Below are 22,407 nucleotides of genomic sequence, written 5' to 3'. Positions count from 1 at the left end.
GCAAAAGACCAGTAGAACCGCCGGAGCGGTACTACTGCTCGTCCTCACGGTACTACCGCTCAACCTCACGGTACTACCGCAAATGGTAGCGGTACTACTGTTTGTAAGTGGTACAAAAAAAATACTTCCGTGCCTACCTCCGCAGGACTTGGGACGAGTTTTCTGGTCCGGAGCGGTAGTAAAAAATTACATCCGTTGAGATGCTTTGAGAAAGGAAACAAGTATCACAAGAAAGAATGAATTACAACTAGCAACATGAGATCATCGTTGAGATGCTTTGAGAAAGGAAACAAGTATCACAAGAAAGAATGAATTACATGCCATGATACAACCTACACAAGGTTGATGCAAGAAATGTGTGCATGAAGTAGATGATGATACTTGTTACCGAGATACCATTGAAAGGATATAGTAGATACCAAATGAAGGTAGATGGTTGTTCGTTGATCATCCTAGCTTGACTCCAATAAGCACATGGTGACAACACCTTCTTTGTGAGTGAGCCGAGCATCCAATGCATCTCCAAATGTTCCTAGAATAACAACACAAACTAAACGGTACCCAAACTCATTGGGACCAAATAGTTAGAAACACCAATACATAGGACAAACTCCACATAAATATGTGCACAAAGATATGAAAATGAATTTCATGCACATCTCATCCAATTTGAAACTTGGTGGAGTTTCCCCTATATATTGGGTCAAAGAAAGAAAGCATGCCAAATAAAATACATGAAGTAAACATGCATGCTCAAAACTTTCAAGAACCGAAACCAAATGAAAAAGAAATGCCAAGTGAAAAAGGATACCAAATGGAGGAATCATCACTTGGAAGATATCATTAAAGATACATCAAGGAATGAGATATCCATTGATACATGCTAAATTAAAGATGTCAAACTTCCAAAGAGAGGATGGTTTCAAACAAAACAAGCTCTCAACAAAGTTTCATGATGGCACAAAGTACCAAAAAAATGGCTTGCCTTCTGCCAACACACAGTTGATAAGGATCACGAGAAGAGTGTTCTAAAGAAAATAGGATAGCTCCCCCACGAGTTGTGCATTATAGAGAATTGAATTTGAATACAAAATGCATAAGGTGGGATCACCACTTTCACTATATCTAGAAAACACTAGACAATAACAAGAAATTAACAAGATTCACAAGTGGTATGGAAGACAATGGGAGTTGACACAAACCTTGGCAAGAGAAAAGGAAAATAAAAAAAAAACCAATGTAAAGATGATCAATAGATTCTACCACACATAAGTGAATACCAATTGTCAAAAGACAAGAAGTATTTGGAAATAATTCCTGGTGGTAGATAATAAGGATATCCAACATCATCTTCACAACAAACACAAGCAAGTTGCAACTTGTAGAGCTAACATGTCACCTAGGAACAATATAATTAAAATATCAACTCTAAGAGACAATATCTCAAATGTACACATTTTCTAGGCTTGTAATATGCCCATAGCATATTACTCCCCCATAATGTGATACCAAAGAAAACTTAACAAGAGGAAATAAGAGTAAGAGTATCCAACGAGAGATAATCAATGAACTTTTAGAATTTGAATTTCTCATGAGAGATATACCACCTAGCGACTAGATAAACTTGTAATATCAATACTAGATGGTATTCCTCATGTACACACATTTATAGGATTGTGAGCTGCCCAAAGCACATCACTCCCCCAAAATGGGATGTTCCATTAATCTCTCACACGAGCCAACTAGGATACAAACAAGAAGCATAAAGCTCAACGCACGACACACATGTACATGATGTGCAAAACAACACACACATACTTGATTGCTCAAGATAAGAAAGTTGGAAGCACAACATATACAAACACATGCAAGGAACAAAACCAAAACATGAAAGGGGGCAAGTAACTTTCAATGTAAACAATTTAAGTACAAGTTACCGCAAGGAGGCACATTGGATATAAGATAGAAACTTCATAGTCCAATTGACTTGGCTTGCGACAATAAGAATGATGAAGTCCCCTTAATTCTTCATAATGTAGCCAAGTCTCCAATTCCCTCCAAACAACACCTATTGATCAAGTTTGAGCTTGGTGGTCCCCAACCAAGTTGGGTCCTAAGAGGTTAGTCACAATAGGCTTGGCTACCCAAATGGTTCTTTTCTTGACACCACTTTGAGTACCAACAAACTTGGCAAACACATTGCCAACCTTATCCTTCCCAAGAGAATAGATATCATCAATAATAATTGGGTTGGATAAGTTACCACTAGTGCATGAAGAAGCAACATGACCTTTCTCACGACATAAGTAGCAACATCTACTCTTCACTTTCTTCTCACTTGATTTCTCAACAAGAGAAGCATTAGTTTGAGTTTTCTTGGGAAGAGGCCTTTCTTCAACTTGAGGTTGAGCATGAGAGTGAACTTTTGGCCGCTTCCCTTGTTGCTTGTCACTAATGGGCTTCTTCTTCAATGGGCAAGATCTAACATGATGCCCTTCTACTTTGCACTTGAAGCAAATAATCTTGGCCGAATTCTTGACTTGTTATTGGCCCTTCTTCTTGTTTCTCTTGGACTTATTCTTCTTATTGGAGTTGAATCCAGGTTCACCTTTGTCATTGAGGGATTTTTGCACACTCGAGATATTGTTGAGTACGGATTTCCCTTCATGACTCTTTTCCAAGTCTTTCTTCAAAGAAGTGACTTGGGCCTTGAGCTCTTTGATTTCCTCTACATGGTTAGTCTCAACACAAGTACTAGAGGAAGTATAAGCTTCATCGTTAGAGCAACACGGCAAGGAAAGCAATTCATCACAAGATGTACCAATGTTATGCATGGATGAATTACAAGGACTAGCACAAGGCAATATAGCATTTTGACTAAAAGTAGTGCTAGTATCCACATGAGGCTCACTTGATGTTACCTTAGTAATCATGGCCTCATGAGCTATCTTTAGCACATTATGGGATACTAGTAGATCATCATGAGAGCTTGAGAGCTTTTCATGGCTTTCTTCCAATTTCCCATAATTGCTAGATAGCAACTCAAGTTGAGCCTGTAGCTCAACATTCTCCTTCAAAATGGATGCTTCACAAGAAATAGAGTTAGTAGCACATGCATTATCATTGACAACAAGATGAGAAGGCAACTTGGCAAGCTCTTTCAAATAGGAAGCTTTAAGTTGAGCATGAGACTCGGTGAGTTTGATGAGCTCACTCTTAATGACCCTAGAGCCATTTTTGAGGTGCTCAAAGTCCTCAAGGAGTCTAGAATGAGCAACTTCAAGCTTAGCATTTTTTGTTTTGAAATCATTGGCCACCTCAAGAGCTCTATCATGAGATTCTCTCACTCTAGATAATTCTAGAGCAAAAGTCTCCTCAAGAGATTTGTAGGTGGTTTGTTCATGTTCAAGAGCTTGAGATAGCTCTACGATCTCATTTGCGTAATCTCGCTCATGAGCTTCCATTTTCTCAATGGTGACCTCTCGCTCCTCTAGATGAGATTCCAACTCCTCAATGTATTTCTTGCCTTCAATGGCAATGAACATTATTTCCATGAAGTTGGAACGAGCAATTTTATTTTTATGAAGAGCTTTAAAAATCATTTCCCCTTCATTTTTAAGGAGGCAACATTATCATTCTCTTCATCATTATCCTCACCATCATTAGCATCAACATCATCATCAAGAGACATATTGGGGTTAAAGGTAGGAGATACCTTTGAAGCCTTAGCCATGAGGCAAAAAGCAATAGATGATGATGTAGGATCCCTTGAGGCACCATTAAACACCACATCTTGTTTCATGGAGTGTTGGGTTTTCTCTACATTGTTAGCACAACAATTCAAGGAAATTGATGCATTTTTATCATGGCAACAAGACACAACAAGCATATCATCATGAGATTTAGTCAAGCAATTTCTACATGATATGCAAGGACTATCAACACAAGCATGTGAAACATTTGGAGTGCTCAAAGTGTTAAATCCCAAATAAGGAGCATTGCAATAATATAGTGATGAAGGATCATCCACAATAAGCATACTATCGTCATTGCAATGACAAACACTACTCACCATATCATTACCTTGTGGCAAACCACATGTAGGTGAAGTAGAAGAAGTTGAGAGGACTATACAACCGGGGGTGGAGGGAGAACAATCATCCCCATAAAACTTGGACAGACCATATTTATCTTGAAGCTTCGTCCACAACTCATGAGCATCCCGGAACGACATGAGTTGAAATATAACTACATTGCTCAAAGCATCGAAAAGCACATTAGAAGTTTGAGCATTGAGATAAGAGTTTTTCTCATCCACTAAAGATAATCTTTGGGGATCCTTTGAAGAAGAAAAACCCATATCTACAATTCGCTCTAAATTTGGGTGCCTGACCCTAAAGAGATTAAGCATGCGAATTACCCAAACAACAAATTTGTGCCATCGACATTAAGAGTGTCAGAGAATCCTAATCCCGTAGTCGGCATCTTTACTCTCTAGGAGGTAAAGCCTAATAGAGAGAGACGAGGCTCTGATACCAATTGAAAAATCATGGATGTCGCCTAGAGGGGCGCAGGGCGCGGGGGGGGGGGGTGAATAGGTGCTTTAAAATAATTACGGTTTAGGCTTGAACAAATGCGAAATAAATCTAGCGGTTAATTTGTCAAGCACAAAACCTACGACAACTAGGCTCACCTATGTGCACCAACAACTTATGCTAAGCAAGATAAATAACTAAGTGATAACAAGATATATGACAAGAAACAATATGGCTATCACAAAGTAAACTGCAGAAGTAAAGGGCTTGGGTAAGAGATAACCGAGACACGCGGAGACGACGATATATCCCGAAGTTCACACCCTTGCGGATGCTAATCTCCGTTTGGAGCGGTGTGGAGGCACAATGCTCCCCAAGAAGCCACTAGGGCCACCGTAATCTCCTCGCACCCTCGCACAATGCAAGATGCCGTGATTCCACTAAGGGACCCTTGAGGGCGGTCACCGAACCCGTACAAATGGCAACCCTTGGGGGCGGTCACCAAACCCGTACACTTTGGCAACCCTTGGGGGCGGTCACCGGAACCCGTCAAATTGGAGATCTCCACAACCTAATTGGAGACCCCGGAGCTTTACACCACAATGATTGAGCTCCGAACACCACCAACCGTCTAGGGCGCCCAAGCACCCAAGAGGAACAAGCTCAAGGGTACCAAGCCCCCAAGAGTAATAAGCTTCTCAACTTGAAACTTCCATGTATCACCGTGGAGAACTCAAACCGATGCACCAAATGCAATGACAAGGGCCCACGGAGTGCCCAAGCCCTTCTCTCCCAAATCCCACCGAAGCAACTAATGCTAGGGAGGAAAATGAGAGGAAGAACAAGAAGGAGAACACCAAGAACTCCAAGATCTAGATCCAAGGGGTTCCCCTCACTTAGAGGAGAAAGTGATTGGTGGAAACATGGATCTAGATCTCCTCTCTCTTTTCCCTCAAGAACTAGCAAGAATCATGGGAGGGATTGAGAGTTAGCAAGCTCGAAGAAGGTCAACAATGGGGAAGAACACGAGCTCAAGAGACAAGGTTCAATGGGGAAGAAGACCCCCTTTTATAGGTGGGGGAAAATCCAACCGTTATGCTCACAGCCCGCACAGAGCGGTACTACCGCTCCAAGGAGCGGTACTACCGCTAGGGTGGTAGTACCCCTTTGAAAAACAACAGCGAGGAGGCAAAAGGCCAGTAGAACCGCTGCAGCCTTTTCAGAACACCAAAACTGCCACAACTTTTGCAAACGGACTCCGAATTCGATGAAACCAAGTTTGTTGGAAAGCTAGCGACAAGGGCTAACACAACCTTGAAAGAAATATCAATAAGAAGCAAAATAGAAAAGGCCCATAAGAAAATGGTGAGAACCCTTCCTCGGATAAGACCGGTAAAACCTCCAACACCGAAAACATGCTAGAAGACGCATGCAGACTTTGTTTTCGATGAACTCAATCTTGTGATAACCATAAGCTCAAAGACTCACAAAGAGAACCAAACAAGAACCAAGAAACATGATGCAAGGATGCAATGGTTTGAGATCTCTACTAACAATACGATCAAGCTACCAACTTGAGAGCCCCCTTGATATTACGACAAACGATCCTATAACCTGGTCTCCCAACTACCACCAGGAGACCGGTAAAATAGAAAACCTATCAAGGGCAAACCTTTGCCTTGCACATGGACCGCTTGAGATAGATGATGACGATCTTGACTCCCTCAAGTTGGACCACCTTTCTTGATTGCGTTGGCTCGATGAAGACTGGATGATTGCTCCCCCATAGTCCACTATGGGTGAGCCACTCTACGACACATCTTCACAAGTCCATTGACACCATAATGGATGGCAAGATTCAAGCACTTGATCTCTTCGTGATGCTCCACTTGAACTTGCACACGGCAATCTTGATGACGATCACCACTTGATGTCATCCTTTCTATGGGTTGTATGATATCTTCATCTTGACGCAAGTCCATGGACACGTACCTAACCCCACATAGAACTCTCACATAGACCATGGGTTAGTACACAAAGTGCAATGGACAATGCTTACCATACCATGGGATCACTTGATCCCTCTCGGTACATCTTCTACGCTTTGTGAGTTGATCAACTTGATTCACTCTTGACTTAGTCTTGATCAACTTTGAATCTTTCCAACTCTCTTCATTTGGATGATTTCTTGAAGGTAAACATGAATGATAACACAATCTTCTTCTTCAAGACATGCTTGCAATAAGCTCAACACTCACATGACCAATCTTTGGATAATTCCTTAATAGCACCTTGGTCAACTCATAAACTCCTTGAAACCAACACATGGACTTCAAGAAAAGCCTATGGACAAATCCTTCAAATATAACTCAAGACAACCATTAGTCCATAGAGATTGTCATCAATTACCAAAACCAAACATGGGGGGCACTGCATGTTCTTTCAGTTTACCTATGCGGCGAAGAGTGTGGGATTTTAGTCTCTGTAATGTCCTGTAGAAGATCGTCGCGAAAGCACTGGCTAACCAGCTGAAGGTGGTATTACCTTTTATGATCTCCGAAGAACAGAGCGCGTTTGTACCTGGGAGGTTAATAACTGACAATGTGTTGGTGGCATATGAGTGTGTGCATGCGATTAGGAAGCGTAAGCAGAGAGGAAACCTTTGTGCGCGGTAAAACTCGACATGATGAAAGCTTATGACAGAGTGGAATGGGATTTTCTTGAACAAATTTTGCTGAAATTTGGCTTCTCCATTCACTGGACGGAGATGATCATGAGGTGTGTCAAATCAGCTACTTTTTCAGTGAAGCTGAATGGGGGGGCTCTCTAATAGGTTCATGCCTTCGTGTGGTCTTCGATAGGGAGATCCCCTCTCCCCATATCTTTTCCTTTTCCGTGTAAAAGGATTCTCTACAATGTTGAGGAATGCGCAGCGGGAGAAGGAATTAAAGGGAGTGTCGTTTGGGACAACTGGGCCGACGGTTACTCATCTTCTGTTCGCAGACGATAGTGTGGTGTTCCTGGAGGGATCCCGAGACAATTTTGAGGCACTCCGTGTCATATTGCAGGATTATGAAGTGGCATCGGGACAGAAAGTTAACCTTCAAAAATCTGCAACATTCTTTGGGAAGGGCTGCTCTGATGAGATGAAAGTGGAGGTGCAGCAGGTCAGCGGCATTTCTATGGAGGCTCTGAGTGAAAGATATCTAGGGCTCCCCACAGTAGTTGGTAAATCAAAGGACGGAACTTTCAAATATGTAGAAGAGAGTGCTAGAGGAAAAGTGTCCGGATGGAAGGGACAAGGGCTGTCCAAGACTGCCAGAGAGGTGCTTGTTAAGTCAGGACTCCAGTCAACACCAACTCTTACCATGAGCTGTTTTCAAATCACAAAGAAAAGATGTGCGGGAATTTGTCATCTATCTCCTCGAACTTCTGGTGGGGTGAAGCAAATGGTCAAAAGAGGGTGCACTGGATCGCATGGGAGAAAATGTGCAAGAGGAAACATGAGGGTGGCCTTGGTTTTCATGATCCGGAAGCCTTCAACCAAGCCATGCTTGCTAAGCAATCCTGGAGAATTCTTCAAGTACCGGAGTCTTTGTGTGCACAAGTTTTGAAGGCTCGATATTTTGTGGAGGGGTCAATCCTTAATGCAACCTTCCCAGGCGGTGGCTCCTTTACCTTCAGAAGTATATTACACGGCAGAGACCTCTTGCTGGATGGGCTCGTTTGGAGAATAGGTGAAGGGACAAGAATTAAAGTGCATCATGACAACTGGATACCCAGGATGGGAAGTCTAAGGCCACTGGGCCAAAGATATATACATGGAATAACGAGAGTATGTGACCTTATCAACGCGCAAAGGAATGCATGGGACCAAAGCAAGGTGTGCTCCATGTTCTCTCCGGATGATGCCGAGGAGATTATGCATATTCCGGTGGGAGGTCCGGCCATGTAGGACTATTTGGCATGGAACTACACCAAGAATGGTGTGTTTATGGTGCGGTCGGCATATCACCCGCGGATGGCTCAAAAAAGTCTCAAAGCAGGCCGGCCGGAATCCTCGTCTTCGGTGGCAGATCATAAGTCTTGGCTAAGCTTGTGGGATACTATAGCACCGGACAAGGTGAAAACACACATGTGGCGCCTGATTCAGAACGGATTGGCGGTAGGCACTGAACTCAAACAGAGGAATATAAAAGAGGGAGTCTTCTGTGTGGCGTGTGGAAGGGAGGAAACGAATTATCACAGATTTTGGGGCTGTTTCACTCCAGGATGTTCTGGAAGATTATGCATTCATAGTTGGGGGTGCCGGTGGCGATCCCACCGGAGTCAGTCGGCCCCCAGAATGCATTAGTGAGATGGATCTTGACGTGGTTTGCGGAAGCATCCGATGATGAAAGGGCGGTCATGGTCCAGGGAGTTTATGCGCTTTGGCTGGCACGTAATAATGCAAGAGATGGGCAAAGAGTTGAAGGTGCTGAAGTGATCGCGAGAAGAGTGTTCGCCTTGATGGGAGAGTGGTAGTCTATCCATGGGAGGAAGAGCAAGCTAGACAACCCAGCCCCTAGAGAGAAATGGTGCCCGTCAGAAGATGGGTGGGTGAAAGCAAATGTGGATGGGGCAATATCTAAGGTAGGCGAGCTGGGACGAGGAGGTATTGTTCTTCGAAACCAGGAGGGTGCATTCCTACGCGGTGCCTTTCATGTTTTCCCTCAGTGCAAAGTACCGGCAAGGGTGGAGCTTTACGCCTGCAGAAGAGCAGCACAACTCTCGGAGGAGCTAAACGTACAAAACCTGCATGTTGAGATGGACTGTCGTGAGATTGTATTCAAACTGCAGAGTAAGGAGAAGGACTTATCACCATTGGGGCCGGTCATCGAAGAGGTGAAGCAATTGATGGCATCAAGGGAAAGGTGGAGAATAACCTGGGTTAGACGTTCTCCTAACAATGCAGCTCATTTGTTAGCTAGGGGGTGCGTGGCGAATAATCTTTGTAAGGTGTGGTTGCATGAACCACCAGACTGTATCTTGCAGGCTATGTCGGACGAGATCCCTGGTTGGGATGTTTAAATAAAGTTCTTAGTGAGTTTTTTTTAAAAGTCGTTGGAGTAGCATCTGCGGATCTGCCACCCCGTCGCTTTTGTAGTTTTTGCCCTTGTCGCCACTGCCTTTGTGGTTGTCATCTTTCTAGCTCTTACTCTTGTTGTCCTTGGCGCCAATCCTTTTCATGCAGGCCACATTCACCTCCAGTGGTCACCGCCGTCGTAACAGAGTACTCACAAAAACATGGGATGAGAGTGCACTGACATATGCCCGCATGATGGATTTTTAAAGTTGGGTTTTATAGTGCAGTTGACAAGGCCCAAGCTCCTTGCCTCGGTCTTCCACCAAAACACCTCGAGCGGATCTTTTTTCAATCATATGAAATCAATAGTGTAATGTAGGCAGTCAATGCAATACTATAGACGGACGAAAGTCATATTCTGAGCTCGAGCGCACATGTGCTCGATATCCCCCTCGTTGGTTCACCCCGAGATTCCCTTTCCCAAGCGTATTGCATGGGTATAGTAACTCGTATTTCATCCCTTTTAAGGATCACTGTCGGTCGTATGTTCGTCCACTCCTCCCTTGCTTCTGAAGTTCCAAAATGACGGCCGCGTTGGGGGAAGAACAGACCCACCTTGCATTGAATCCATGTTGCATCGACTTTTCTGAGCCACAGATCAGACAGAAATCAAGGACTACACCTCATGTGCCGCAGGCCACCAGATCCATGCGTGTAGTGCTCTCGTCAACCTCCTCAATCAAGGATATTCTAGATCCCGTCACATACGAACAGAAGAAGCGGAGAGAGATTCAGTCAAAACGCAAAGGAATGACCTAGGGATAACGAGGTACACGACGCTGTGGATAACGAGCTCATATGCACTATAGATTCTTTCTATGGTTCAAACAGAGCTTGTTTATTTCCAAGATTTTCTATGAATTTTGAAGGATTAGAATCCTTATGACCTTTTGGTTTGTTTTGTATCATCGAACCCCCTAGGTTTTTAAATAATTCATTTATGGTGCATTTCCTCATGACGATTTTTTTACGGGCACGACGTGGCATGTCTGGAAGCAACCTAAATTTTACAAAAATGATTCTTTTAGGCCGGGGGACATTATAGCGAGTTTCTTTTGTAAAGGAATTATAGCAAATGATTATGAAATTCATTAACTTTTTGGTGGAAAGTTGATCATGGGTTGGAAACACATAGTAACTTATTTTTGAGATAAAAACAGTAACTTTTCGTCAGGTTTTAGTTGCTTACCACATGTGGCACATGTTTTTTTAATAGGACGGAAAGTGTTGCTCTAATCCCGAGCACAAATGTGCCTGCACAAACAATTATGAAATTCAAAAATAAATGGTGAGGTTTTTTCTCACTGGAAATCTAAAACATTTTGTCCATGCTCATTGAAAAAAAATCTAAATATTCTAAAATTCAAAAAAGAACAGTGATGTTTTTTCTTGCTGAAGGTTACATATGTCCATGTGCATGGTTATGAAATTCATTAACTTTTTGGTGGAAAGTTGATCATGGGTTGGAAACACATAGTAACTTATTTCTGAGATAAAAACAGTAACTTTTCATCAGGTTTTAGTTGCTTACCACATGTGGCACATGTTTTTTTAATAGGACGGAAAGTGTTGCTCTAATCCCGAGCATAAATGCGCCTGCACAAACAATTATGAAATTCAAAAATAAATGGTGAGGTTTTTTCTCGCTGAAAATCTAAAACATTTTGTCCATGCTCATTGAAAAAGAATCTAAATATCCTAAAATTCAAAAAAGAACAGTGATGTTTTTTCTTGCTGAAGGTTACATATGTCGATGTGCATTGAAAATAGTAATAATTTATCATTTCCTTTTCTCACACGAGCTTGTAAAGGAATTATAGCAAATGATTATGAAATTCATTAACTTTTTGGTGGAAAGTTGATCATGGGTTGGAAACACATAGTAACTTATTTCTGAGATAAAAACAGTAACTTTTCGTTAGGTTTTAGTTGCTTACCACATGTGGCACATGTTTTTTTAATAGGACGGAAAGTGTTGCTCTAATCCCGAGCACAAATGCGCCTGCACAAACAATTATAAAATTCAAAAATAAATAGTGAGGCCTTTTCTCGCTGAAAATCTAAAACATTTTGTCCATGCTCATTGAAAGAATCTAAATATTCTAAAATTCAAAAAAGAACAGTGATGTTTTTTCTTGCTGAAGGTTACATATGTTGATGTGCATTGAAAATAATAGTTTATCATTTCCTTTTATTACACGAGCTTGTGGCCCATCTGTGTAGCAGAAAAGAAAAAAGAGGTGAACCAAGCAAAAAAATAAAAAAGAAAAGGAATCGACACCTGAGAGATTCGAACTCTCGCGGGCAGAGCCCATGTACTTAGCAGGCACACGCCTTAACCACTCGGCCAAAGTGTCCCTTGGTGACCACGAAATGTGCAGAAATTACTTAGTCTGCTAAATTAGTATAAGATCGAGATGGAAACAACGCCACGGCCACGGTGTCACCCAACGCTCAGAAACGTTTCTTCGCGCGACTTACAAATAGTCGCCCCCTTAAAAAACAACAACAACATATGTGCTACCTCCGTCCCATACCATAATATAAGAGCGTTTTCTACAATGACACTTTTATATTATAGGACGGAGGGAGTAATTTTTAATCTACTGCCAGTGAGATTTTTCGTATTCATTAATCTTTGCTGGTTTTGTATCTTGTTGTATACCTGATGTGGTACTAATTACTGTAGCCATATAAAATGTCTTATATTAGTTTAGAGGGAGCAGGAGTATTTTCTATGATAATCATCATATTTAGGATATGATTTGTTGTCTGTGTCTTCTTCCAGTTGGGTGTTTTTTTGGAAGGAGAAGAAAAAGCAGCACTCAGAGCATCTTCAATAGATGATGTATATTTGGACGGTCGAAACCGGTGATGGTCCAAATTTGGAGCACCAAAAAAATGCTTTTTACATCTCCGAAAAAGGCTCCAACTTCAACAGATGGTTTAAAACGGAGATGTAAAAAAAGGAGCAACTCCAACAGATGGTCCAAAACAAAGATGCAAAACCGCCCGACGGCCATACGGCTGCTGTTCAGCCACTGTATAGCCGCATATATTGCAAAAAACATCTAAAAACAACATAAAAGAATTATACATGTCCACAATATCAAAATATTACATAGTTGTTCAAATCCACGAGATCTAATGCAACACAAATACAACATAGTTTTGCACAATACAATATAGTTTTTCACAAACAAATAATGAATCTATGCGGCTCTTTCGCCATGCCATTTCCAATGCTCTTCCACCAAATCTTTCTGGAGATGATCATGCACATCGGTGTCTCTAATCTCGCTGTACACCTTCATGAAACGTCTGATGCGCTGTTCTTTTCGCATGGGGTTAATAGGAATACCCATCAAGTGATAGAAGTTGTAATCTAAATATTTTCTATGCTCGTTCTCAATGATCATATTATGCATAATCACGCAAGCAGTCATGATGTACCAAAGAATCTTTTGATCCAGAATCTAGATGGTCCTTGCACAATAGCAAATTGAGATTGCAAAAATCCGAAAGCCCTCTCAACATCTTTTCTAGCGGCCACTTGTGCATTGTGAAAGACGAGTTCTTTCTTACCTTCGGGTTTTGCAACCCGCTCGACAAATGTACTCCACCTTGGGTAGATCCCATCTGCAATATAGTACCCATAGTTGTATGTGCGGCCATTTGCTTCGAAGGTCACTGTGGTGCTTCTCCATTTGCTAACTTGGCAACAGAGGTGACCGGTCGAGCACGCTGATGTCGTTGCAAGGTCCAGGCATCAAAAATATGCATGCCAAATCCATGTTTCATGATCGGTAACTGCCTCAAGAATGATAGTGAAATCCTTCCCATGACCCTTGAATTGTCCATGTCATGCTTTTGGGCAGTTCTTTCATTTCCAATGCATGCAATCCACAAACCCGAGCATACCTGGAAATCCTCGAGTTTTGTTCATCTCCAAAAGCCTCTGAGTGTCCTGAGCATTGGGTGCTCTCAAGTACTGTGGACCAAACACTTCTACCATAATCATTGCAAATTGCTTGACGTAGAAGGTAGCAGTGCTCTCTGCCATCACCAAGTTGTCATCAATGTAATCTGCCGAAACACCATATGCCATCATGCGCAAAGTGGCAGTGACCTTCTGTTTAGTGCTATATATGGCCAAGCAACCCAACACAGTTCCTTCTCTGCTCAAAGGCAGGATTGTGTTGCTTCATGGAATTGCAAATGTGGATGAACAAGTCTTTCGACATTCTAAAACGGTGTCGAAAGTAATTCTCCAGGAAAACATGTGGTGATCCAAAGTAGTTGCGCATCAACCGTTTGTGTGCATCAATCCGTTCTCTCCGAATGAACGCACGACCATAGACGGAACCAACGTGCTTTGGCTTCTTCCCTTTGTGCATGGCCACTAGCATGGCAATGTCCTCTTCTTCATGCAAATCAAATTCCTCATCCGACGATGAATCGTCCACGAATGAGGAGTCAACCGAGCTTATCTACAATGCAGACAACCACTGTCAAACATACTATCCAATCCCAATTAAAATCATCAAGTTTTGTCGTTATTTTACCTTGGGGAATTCAGTCGAACACCTTGTGCGCGGGGTGGAAGAAGATGGCCGACAGTGCTGCTGCGGACGGCGGCGCAAAGGAGAACTGCTGCGGACAGCGGCGCAGAGGAGAAGGGAGCACGGCGGACCGCCGGAGTCGGCGAATCCAGCCGCGGCTGCTTCCTGAAACGGCGGCGCCAGGGCTGCTGCGAGACGCCCTCCAGCGGGGGAGGCGACGAGGGCTAGGGCGGCGGAAGGCGGCAGCGGCGATGTGGGTCGATGGCGGCGACGGCAACGACGACTTTCGGCGGCTGGTGCTCGGTCACGGGCAGGCGGTTGCGAGGCGGAAGGGGAATAAAGTGGTGGTTGGGCGTTTGGCGGCCGGCCGCGGTTTTACATCAGTAATATCTCGTGATGTAAATTTGCATCACAAAATTTTCAATTTTACATCTCTGAAAGGTCGTGGTCCAATTTTTTTTACATATGGACTGTCTGTTGAAGCAGCGTTTTCTGTTGTCGAGAGTCCAAAAGTTATGTATTTCTACACATGGACTGTCGTCTATTGGAGATGCTTTCAGTGTGAATCCAGGCCAAGCGTCGGGCGGCCGTTGGACAACTGAATGTTTGCTTCGTCAGTCCTCTGGCTTGTTGTATTTCAGAATTCGTCAGTCCTCACCGCGCCGCGCCGCACGCGGCCGCCCGGTCTTCGACCCGCTCGCCACCGTCAGCCCATGCCGCGCCGCCCCCCTGCACCGCCCAAGCCACCGGCGTCCACCGCGGCGATTTCTTATACAGGTAATTTGTGATTGCTGGTACATAATTTCTTCAGTTATTCCCCAGTTATCTCTGAACACCAAGTAATGAAGCTTGGAATCCCGTGAGTTCGTTGTGAAGTAGTGATCAGTTTCGTCCGGATGATGCTTCATCTGTAAGTTTTTGGTTTGCACCTCCAGTAGCCCTGTTTTGCTTTGAATAAGCTATAGGCATGATGTAAATATTCGACCTGCCTTGGGTTTAATTACCTTGCCACTTCTGGGACTTAAATCCAAAGTTGGTCGATCCGTCGATAATTCCTTCCTTTCGACTCAACAAATCTTGCATTTGCTGTCAGAAAATATTTTACGATTTATAGGTTGCATTGATTTTATTCAGTTCATCCTGTTCAAATACAGAGCAGGTGCTTAGAATCAGCATTGAATTGAGATTAGCAAACATTGCCTAATACTTTGCATGACTATAGATAATAACCGACGTATATTCCATCAAGCTCGTCCTAGCTGAAGATACATAGTTTTTTTTTCTGTACATAATGTGCTGAAGATACATACCCTCCATATAATTTGGGTGATACAGAGCATCCTATATTGTGATGCAACACTACAGTTCAGTTCAGGCATACAATGGCCTATACTCTTGTATTATGTAGCATCTACTCCCATTGAGAACTTTCTGGCCTAAACCTTCTTCCGCCCCATCCACCTTCCATTTGACAGTTGAAATATGTCGCAGCCACAATGCTGAGGTGGTACTGGCGCGCGAGGCTCCTGAAGCTGAAGTTGTGCCGCATGTCGGGCGCAAAAACTGTCCCCCTAGCTAATTGCTGGAACAGCACAAACACCATCCGGTGGATGCCGGACCTTGGCTCTGGTCTTTCATACACTACAAGCTCTTGGCCTGCAAGAGCACCATGGCATCAAGCTCCGGTCTAGATACATCCTTTTTATACATTTTGATGACAAGTATTTCTGAACGGAGGGAGTAATTTCCACACCCACAAGTTCAGCTAAACCTGCAAAATCAAATGGCACAAATTGTTATGCAGAACATCATACCAAAGCTGACGCCAGTTGTTCCAGGGATGTCTGCCACCATCCTACACAGGACGAGTGGAGGTATATCATAATGAGAGCAAACTAAATTGGAAACGTATTTCAACATTGTCGGGGCGGAAAACAAATGGCTGGAGAATATGAACATGTTGCATTTAATTAATTAGTTTACCAGTGCAAGTACTCCCTTAGTGTTGGGTGACTTGGGCTTGGGGCATCTGGATCCACCAGCATCTTTTCGAGTCAAAGAGAAACTCAACCAAGTTAACATATACGGAGTAATTAAGAGCTGCACGCTGCATGCATGAGACCTCTGGCAAGGAACGAGAGAACAAGTTCAAGTTGAGTTTGAACAGAGGTGGATGCTGCATGCATGCTTGTCGGCAGGACAAGAAAGTGCTGTAGTAGCTGATAGTTTGTCGGAAAATGTCGAGAATGTATGCATAACCTTAGCTAGCAAGGCAGAAGGGAGCCAAACTCAAATTTAGTACTTACTAGGTAAGCTTTGCTTTGTACATAACTTTGTTTTGCAGTTGTTCTACGGGACATGGCTTCAAAAAGAAAAAGAAAAAGAAAAGAAAGGCTTAGCTTTGTACATAACTTTGTTTTATTAATGAAAATCACCGTAGAACAATTGTTCTACGGTTAGAGCTTCAAAAATAATAATAATAAAGAAAAGGCTTAGCTGTTAAGCAGTGCTGTCGCTCCGGTAAATCCTCATAGTATCATTCTTGTACGCCCCGATTGGTATCAGTGACGGAATGGTAGAGAACTTCAAATTCTTGGACACAGTTTTGTGGCGGTTTGGCGGCACTGGTGTATTTGACTATCGGACATGACACTAGTAGAAAACAGGGCTTTGGTTCGGGCCTGGCCAGCCCATTAGTCCCGGTTCTTCACGAACCGGGACCCATAGGGGGCATTAGACCCGGTTCATGAGCCCAGGGGGCCGGTCGGGGCCTCGTGGGTATTGGTCCCGGTTCATCTGCACCCATTTGTCCCGGTTCTAGGCACGAATTAGGACCAATGGGCCGAGCTCCTGGCCCACATCCATTGGTACCGATTCATGCCTTAAACCAGTATAGAAGGGGGGGGGGGCTTTAGTCCCGGTTTATGCCACGAACCGGGACAGATAATTTGCCTATATATATGCATCGCCGCGGCAGAGCACTCTGTTTTTTTTGGCCGGCGGGGGGAGGTCATTTGGATGCTCTAGCTCACCTCCTATGCACATGAGGTGTTCGATGAAATGCCCGAGACACACTAGTTAAGCTTTCTCCTCTCGAAGCTCGACCTCGGAGCTCCATTTTTCCCGAGATTTGTCTAGATTTAGCGGTCCGTCACGTCCCGTCCCTGTTTTCACCGCCGTTGATCGTCCGTGCCGATCTCGTCGCGGGCACCACCGTGGTGAGCCTCTTGTTCTTATCTTCTTTCTGATTTTCTTACTTTAGATAGATACTTGTCTGATTTTCTTACTTTAGATAGATATTTGTCTGATTTTCTTACTTTTGACACACATAATTATATATAATGCACGCAGATGAACTGGCAATGGATGTATGGTGACAGACACACCTCCAAGTACATTAAGGGCGTGCATAATTTTCTCGAAGTGGCTGAGGCAAACAAGCAGAATGGTTTTATGTGTTGTCCATGCCCTAAATGTGGGAATACGAAGTCTTACTCTGAACGGAAAATCCTTCACACCCACCTGCTTTACAAGGGTTTCATGTCACACTATAATGTTTGGACGAGGCATGAGGAAATAGGGGTTATGATGTAAGACGGCGAAGAAGAAGAGGACGATGACAACTATGTGCCCCCTGAATATGGTGATGCTGCAACGGGGGAGCTGTTGAAGATCAAGAGGAACCAGACGATGTGCCCGATGATGCTACAATGGGGGAAGCTACTGAAGTTCAAGAGGAACCAGACGATGTGCCCGATGATGATGATCTCCGCTAGGTCATTGTCGATGCAAAGACGCAATGCGAAAGTCAAAAGGAGAAGCTGAAGTTCGATCGCATGTTAGACGATCACAAAAATGGTTTGTACCCTAATTGCGAAGATGGCAACACAAAGATGGGTACCGTACTGGAATTACTGCAGTGGAAGGCAGAGAATGCTGTGCCTGACAAAGGATTTGAGAAGCTACTGAAAATATTGAACAAGAAGCTTCCAAAGGATAACGAATTGTCCGACAGTACATACGCAATAAAGAAGGTCATATGCCCTCTAGGATTGGAGCTGCAGAAGATACATGCATGCCCTAATGACTGCATCCTCTACCGCGGTGCATACAAGGATTTGAACGCATGCCCGGTATGCGGTGCATTGCGGTATAAGATCAGACGAGATGACCCTGGTGATGTTGACGGCGAGCCCCACAGGAAGAGAGTTCCCGCCAAGGTGATGTGGTATGCTCCTACAATACCACGGTTGAAACGACTATTCAGAAACAAAGAGCATGCCAAGTTGATGCGATGGCACAGTGAGGACCGTAAGAAAGACGGGAAGTTGAGAGCACCCGCTGACGGGACGCAGTAGAGAAAAATCGAGAGAGAGTACTGGGCTGAGTTTGCACGTGACCCAAGGAACGTATGGTTTGGTTTAAGCGCGGATGGCATTAATCTTTTCGGGGAGCAGAGCAGCAATCACAGCACCTGCCCGTGACTCTATGTATGTATAACCTTCCTCCTTGGATGTGCATGAAGCGGAAGTTCATTATGATGCCAGTTCTCATCCAAGGCCCTAAGCAACCCGGCAACGACATTGATGTGTACCTAAGGCCATTAGTTGAAGAACTTTTACAGCCGTGGAATGGAAACGGTGTACGTGCGTAGGATGAGCGCATACAGAAGGAATTTAACCTGCACGTGTTGCTGTTTGTAACCATCAATGATTGGCCCGCTCTCGATAACCTTTCAGGACAAACAAATAAGGGATACCACTCATGCACGCACTGTTTAGCTGACACCCAAAGTATATAGCTGGACAAATGCAGGAAGAATGTGTACCTGGGCCATCGTCGATTTGTTCCGACCAACCATCGATGTCGAAAGAAAGGCAAGCATTTCAAAGGCGAGGCAGATCACCGAAAGAAGCCTGTCATGCGTACTGGTGATCACGTACTTGCTATGGTCAATGATTTACACGTAATCTTTCGAAAGGGTCCCGGTGGACTAGCTGTTCCGAGTGACGCTGGGGGACACGCACCCATGTGGAAGAACAAATCTATTTTTTGGGACCTACCCTACTGAAAAGACCTAGAGGTCCGCTCTTCGATCGACGTGATGCACGTAACGAAGAACCTTTGCGTGAACCTGCTAGGTTTCTTAGGCGTGTATGGGCAAACAAAAGATACAGCTGAGGCACGGGAGGACCTGCAACGTTTGCACGAAAAAGACAACATGCCTCCAAAGCAGTATGAAGGTCCTGCCAGCTACGCTCTTACCAAAGAAGAGAAGGAAATCTTCTTTGAATACCTACTTAGTATGAAGGTCCCGATTGGCTTCTCGTTGAATATAAAGGGAATAATAAATATGGTAGAGAAAAAGTTCCAGAACCTAAAGTCTCATGACTGCCACGTGATTATGACGCAACTGCTTCCGGTTGCATTGAGGGGGCTTCTACCGGAAAACGTCCGATTAGCCATTGTGAAGCTATGTGCATTCCTCAATGCAATCTCTCAGAAGGTGATCGATCCAGAAATCATACCAAGGCTAAGGAGTGATGCGGTGCAATGTCTTGTCAGTTTCGAGCTGGTGTTCCCACCATCCTTCTTCAATATTATGACGCACGTCCTAGTTCATCTAGTTGACGAGATTGTCATTCTGGGCCCCGTATTTCTACACAATATGTAGCCCTTTGAGAGGTTCATGGGAGTCCTAAAGAAATATGTCCGTAACCGTGCTAGGCCAGAAGGAAGCATCTCCATGGGCCATCAAACAGAGGATGTCATTGGGTTTTGTGTTGACTTCATTCCTGGTCTTAAGAAGATAGGTCTCCCTGAATCGCGGTATGAGGGGAGACTAACTGGAAAAGGCACGCTTGGAGGGGACTCAATAATATGCAGGGACGGATATTCTTGGTCTCAAGCATACTACACAGTACTAATGAACTCTAACTTGGTGACCCCGTATGTCGATGTACACAAGAACAGTCTGCGCTCCAAACACCCGGAGTGGTGCGACGACTGGATTACAAGTGAACACATCAGGACTTTCAGCAGTTGGTTGGAAACACGTCTCAAAGGTGAGAATACTGTTTGTGCTGAGCTGTACTCGTTGTCCAGGGGACCATCTTCGACTGTATTAACTTACAAAGGATACGAGATAAATGAGAATACATTTTACACGATGGCCCAAGATCAAAAGAGCACCAGCCAAAACAGCGGTGTCCGCTTTGATACAGCAACCGAGAGGGGAAAGGACACATATTATGGTTACATAGTGGACATATGGGAACTTGACTACGGACATGATTTTAAGGTCCCTTTGTTTAAGTGCAAATGGGTCAATCTGTCAGGAGGCGGGGTACAGGTAGACCCATAGTATGGAATGACAACAGTGGCTCTGAACAATCTTGGGTACACTGACGAACCGTTCGTCCTAGCCAATGATGTGGCACAGGTTATCTATGTGAAGGACATGTCTACCAAACCGAGAAAAAGAAAAGATAAGGAAGCGAATACATCATACGATGAGCCAAAGCGCCATATAGTTCTATCAGTAAAAAGGGACATCTTGGGAGTGAAGGGCAAGGCAGACATGTCCAAAGATTATGGAAAGTTTCATGAAATTCCTTCCTTCAAGGTCAAGGCTGACCCAAGCATCCTGATAAATGATGAAGATTATCCATGGTTACGGCGCAATAAAAAATGATACAAGCGAAGAAAAAGTGAAGACTTTCTCCACAACTATTATGATGATACCAGGCCAACTTTCAACCTTTTCGTAGTTCATTTGAAATGCCTGTTGTAACAGACAAGTTTTCGTATGAAATCCTGATACTTCAAAAGAGATTGTCCATTTTATACATGCAGTGCATCCAGTTTTTCAGAGTTCATTTGAAATGCTTTTCAATTTCAGGGTCTTATAGCTCAAAATAATCAGTAAATGCATGAAAAATAACTAATGAAGTCAGAAAGGGTTGAAAATTGATGATGTGGCTTTGAATGGTGTATTTTGAACACACAAAAAGTCAGGAGTTCAAATAAGTTTAAAAAATGAAATCCATGTGTAACAGATGAGTTTCCGTATGAAACCCAAATACTTCGAAAGAGATTGTCCATTTTGTACACGAAGTGTATCCAGTTTTTCCCATAACCCTCTCAACTAAAACAAAACTATGATATTCTTTAATAGCAAAAAGAATTTTTTTGATAGAAACTAAAATAAAAAAAATCCATTTTTGAATATAATGATAAAACACAGTAATATTAAATAGCAGGAAAAAGAATCACTCAAAATATATTTTTATAGTGAAGTTATTCACAAACTAGTGATTCACACAAATTTTCAAAGAATTAAAATTTAAACTATTCAAATTTGGAAACTAATGGAGTAACAGTAAGTTTATAATTATTCTGAGCTAAAAGAAAAAAAAGCAAGAATCAAAGGAAAATAAATAATTCAAAAAACAAAAAAATACTGGAAAAAATAAAAAAAATTGTCGCCTAATGGGCCACACAGCCTGCATATGACTAGAGCCAGGATACACGCCCGCAGGCCCAATAGGCCCAACATGGCAGTGACAAGGGTAGGCAAGTAATGCCTGCATATTAGAGAGGAGCTCAGCACCTGAGCTGCAACGCAGCTTATAAACAGGTGCTGAGCTCTCTTACCTAGCGAGGTGGGACTAAACTTCCCACCGCACCGCGCCAGCACAAGACCTTTAGTCCCGGTTGGAGCCACGAACCGGGACCAATGCACTCCTTTGGTACCGGTTGGTGGCACCGACCGGTACCAATGCCCCCCCACTTTAGTCCCGGTTGGTCCCACCAACCGGGACCAAAGCCCTCTGCTTCCTGCCCTTTGGGCTGCTGAAAAGAGGCATTTGGTCCCGGTTGGTGGCACCAACCGGGACTAAAGGTGGCATTCGTCCTGATTGCTGTCACGAACCGGGACCAATGCTTCGTCTATATAACTAGCACTTGTGAAAATTTTCATTCAGTTCGTCTTCCCCGCCCCGACGCTGCCGCCAGGCTGCCCCTCTGTGCCTCGCCGTCGCCGTCGTTGCACCTGCCTCCGACGTCATCCCGCGCCGCCCCGACGCCGTCCCGCGCCGCCCAGACGCCGTCGCCGCCCCGCACCCCCGTGCCCCGATACCGCCGGCCCTGCCTCCTCGTCGCCCGTCGCCGCGTGCCCCTCACC

General features: G+C 43.8%; 2 protein-coding genes and 1 non-coding gene across 3 annotated transcripts in view; all 3 read right to left on the bottom strand.

Moving 5' to 3' along the window:
- Nucleotides 1–13,768, bottom strand: part of LOC123090396 (calcineurin B-like protein 1) — a 43,624-nt gene extending 29,856 nt beyond the window's left edge. Inside the window, exon 1 of the mRNA XM_044511716.1 lies at nucleotides 13,582–13,768. Coding sequence (XP_044367651.1) covers nucleotides 13,582–13,768 — 187 coding nt within the window. The remainder of the gene's footprint in view (nucleotides 1–13,581) is intronic.
- TRNAS-GCU (transfer RNA serine (anticodon GCU)) lies at nucleotides 11,936–12,017 on the bottom strand. Its single transcript has one exon. It is a non-coding gene; the product is annotated as a tRNA-Ser (tRNA).
- Nucleotides 13,769–15,633: 1,865 nt separating the features above from the next.
- Nucleotides 15,634–16,267, bottom strand: LOC123089729 (protein RICE FLOWERING LOCUS T 1-like). Its single transcript, XM_044511321.1, has 3 exons — nucleotides 16,206–16,267; nucleotides 16,037–16,077; nucleotides 15,634–15,878 (listed from the first exon to the last, which is right to left on the bottom strand). Exons 1-3 carry the CDS (start codon nucleotides 16,265–16,267, stop codon nucleotides 15,634–15,636), a joined length of 348 nt encoding a protein of 115 aa, XP_044367256.1.
- Nucleotides 16,268–22,407: the final 6,140 nt, after the last annotated feature.

This window comes from Triticum aestivum, chromosome 4B (genome assembly GCF_018294505.1).
Source record: "Triticum aestivum cultivar Chinese Spring chromosome 4B, IWGSC CS RefSeq v2.1, whole genome shotgun sequence".
NCBI lineage: Eukaryota > Viridiplantae > Streptophyta > Magnoliopsida > Poales > Poaceae > Triticum > Triticum aestivum.
Note: the sequence above shows the minus strand (reverse complement) of the source record. Positions and strands in the feature narration are given on the sequence as shown.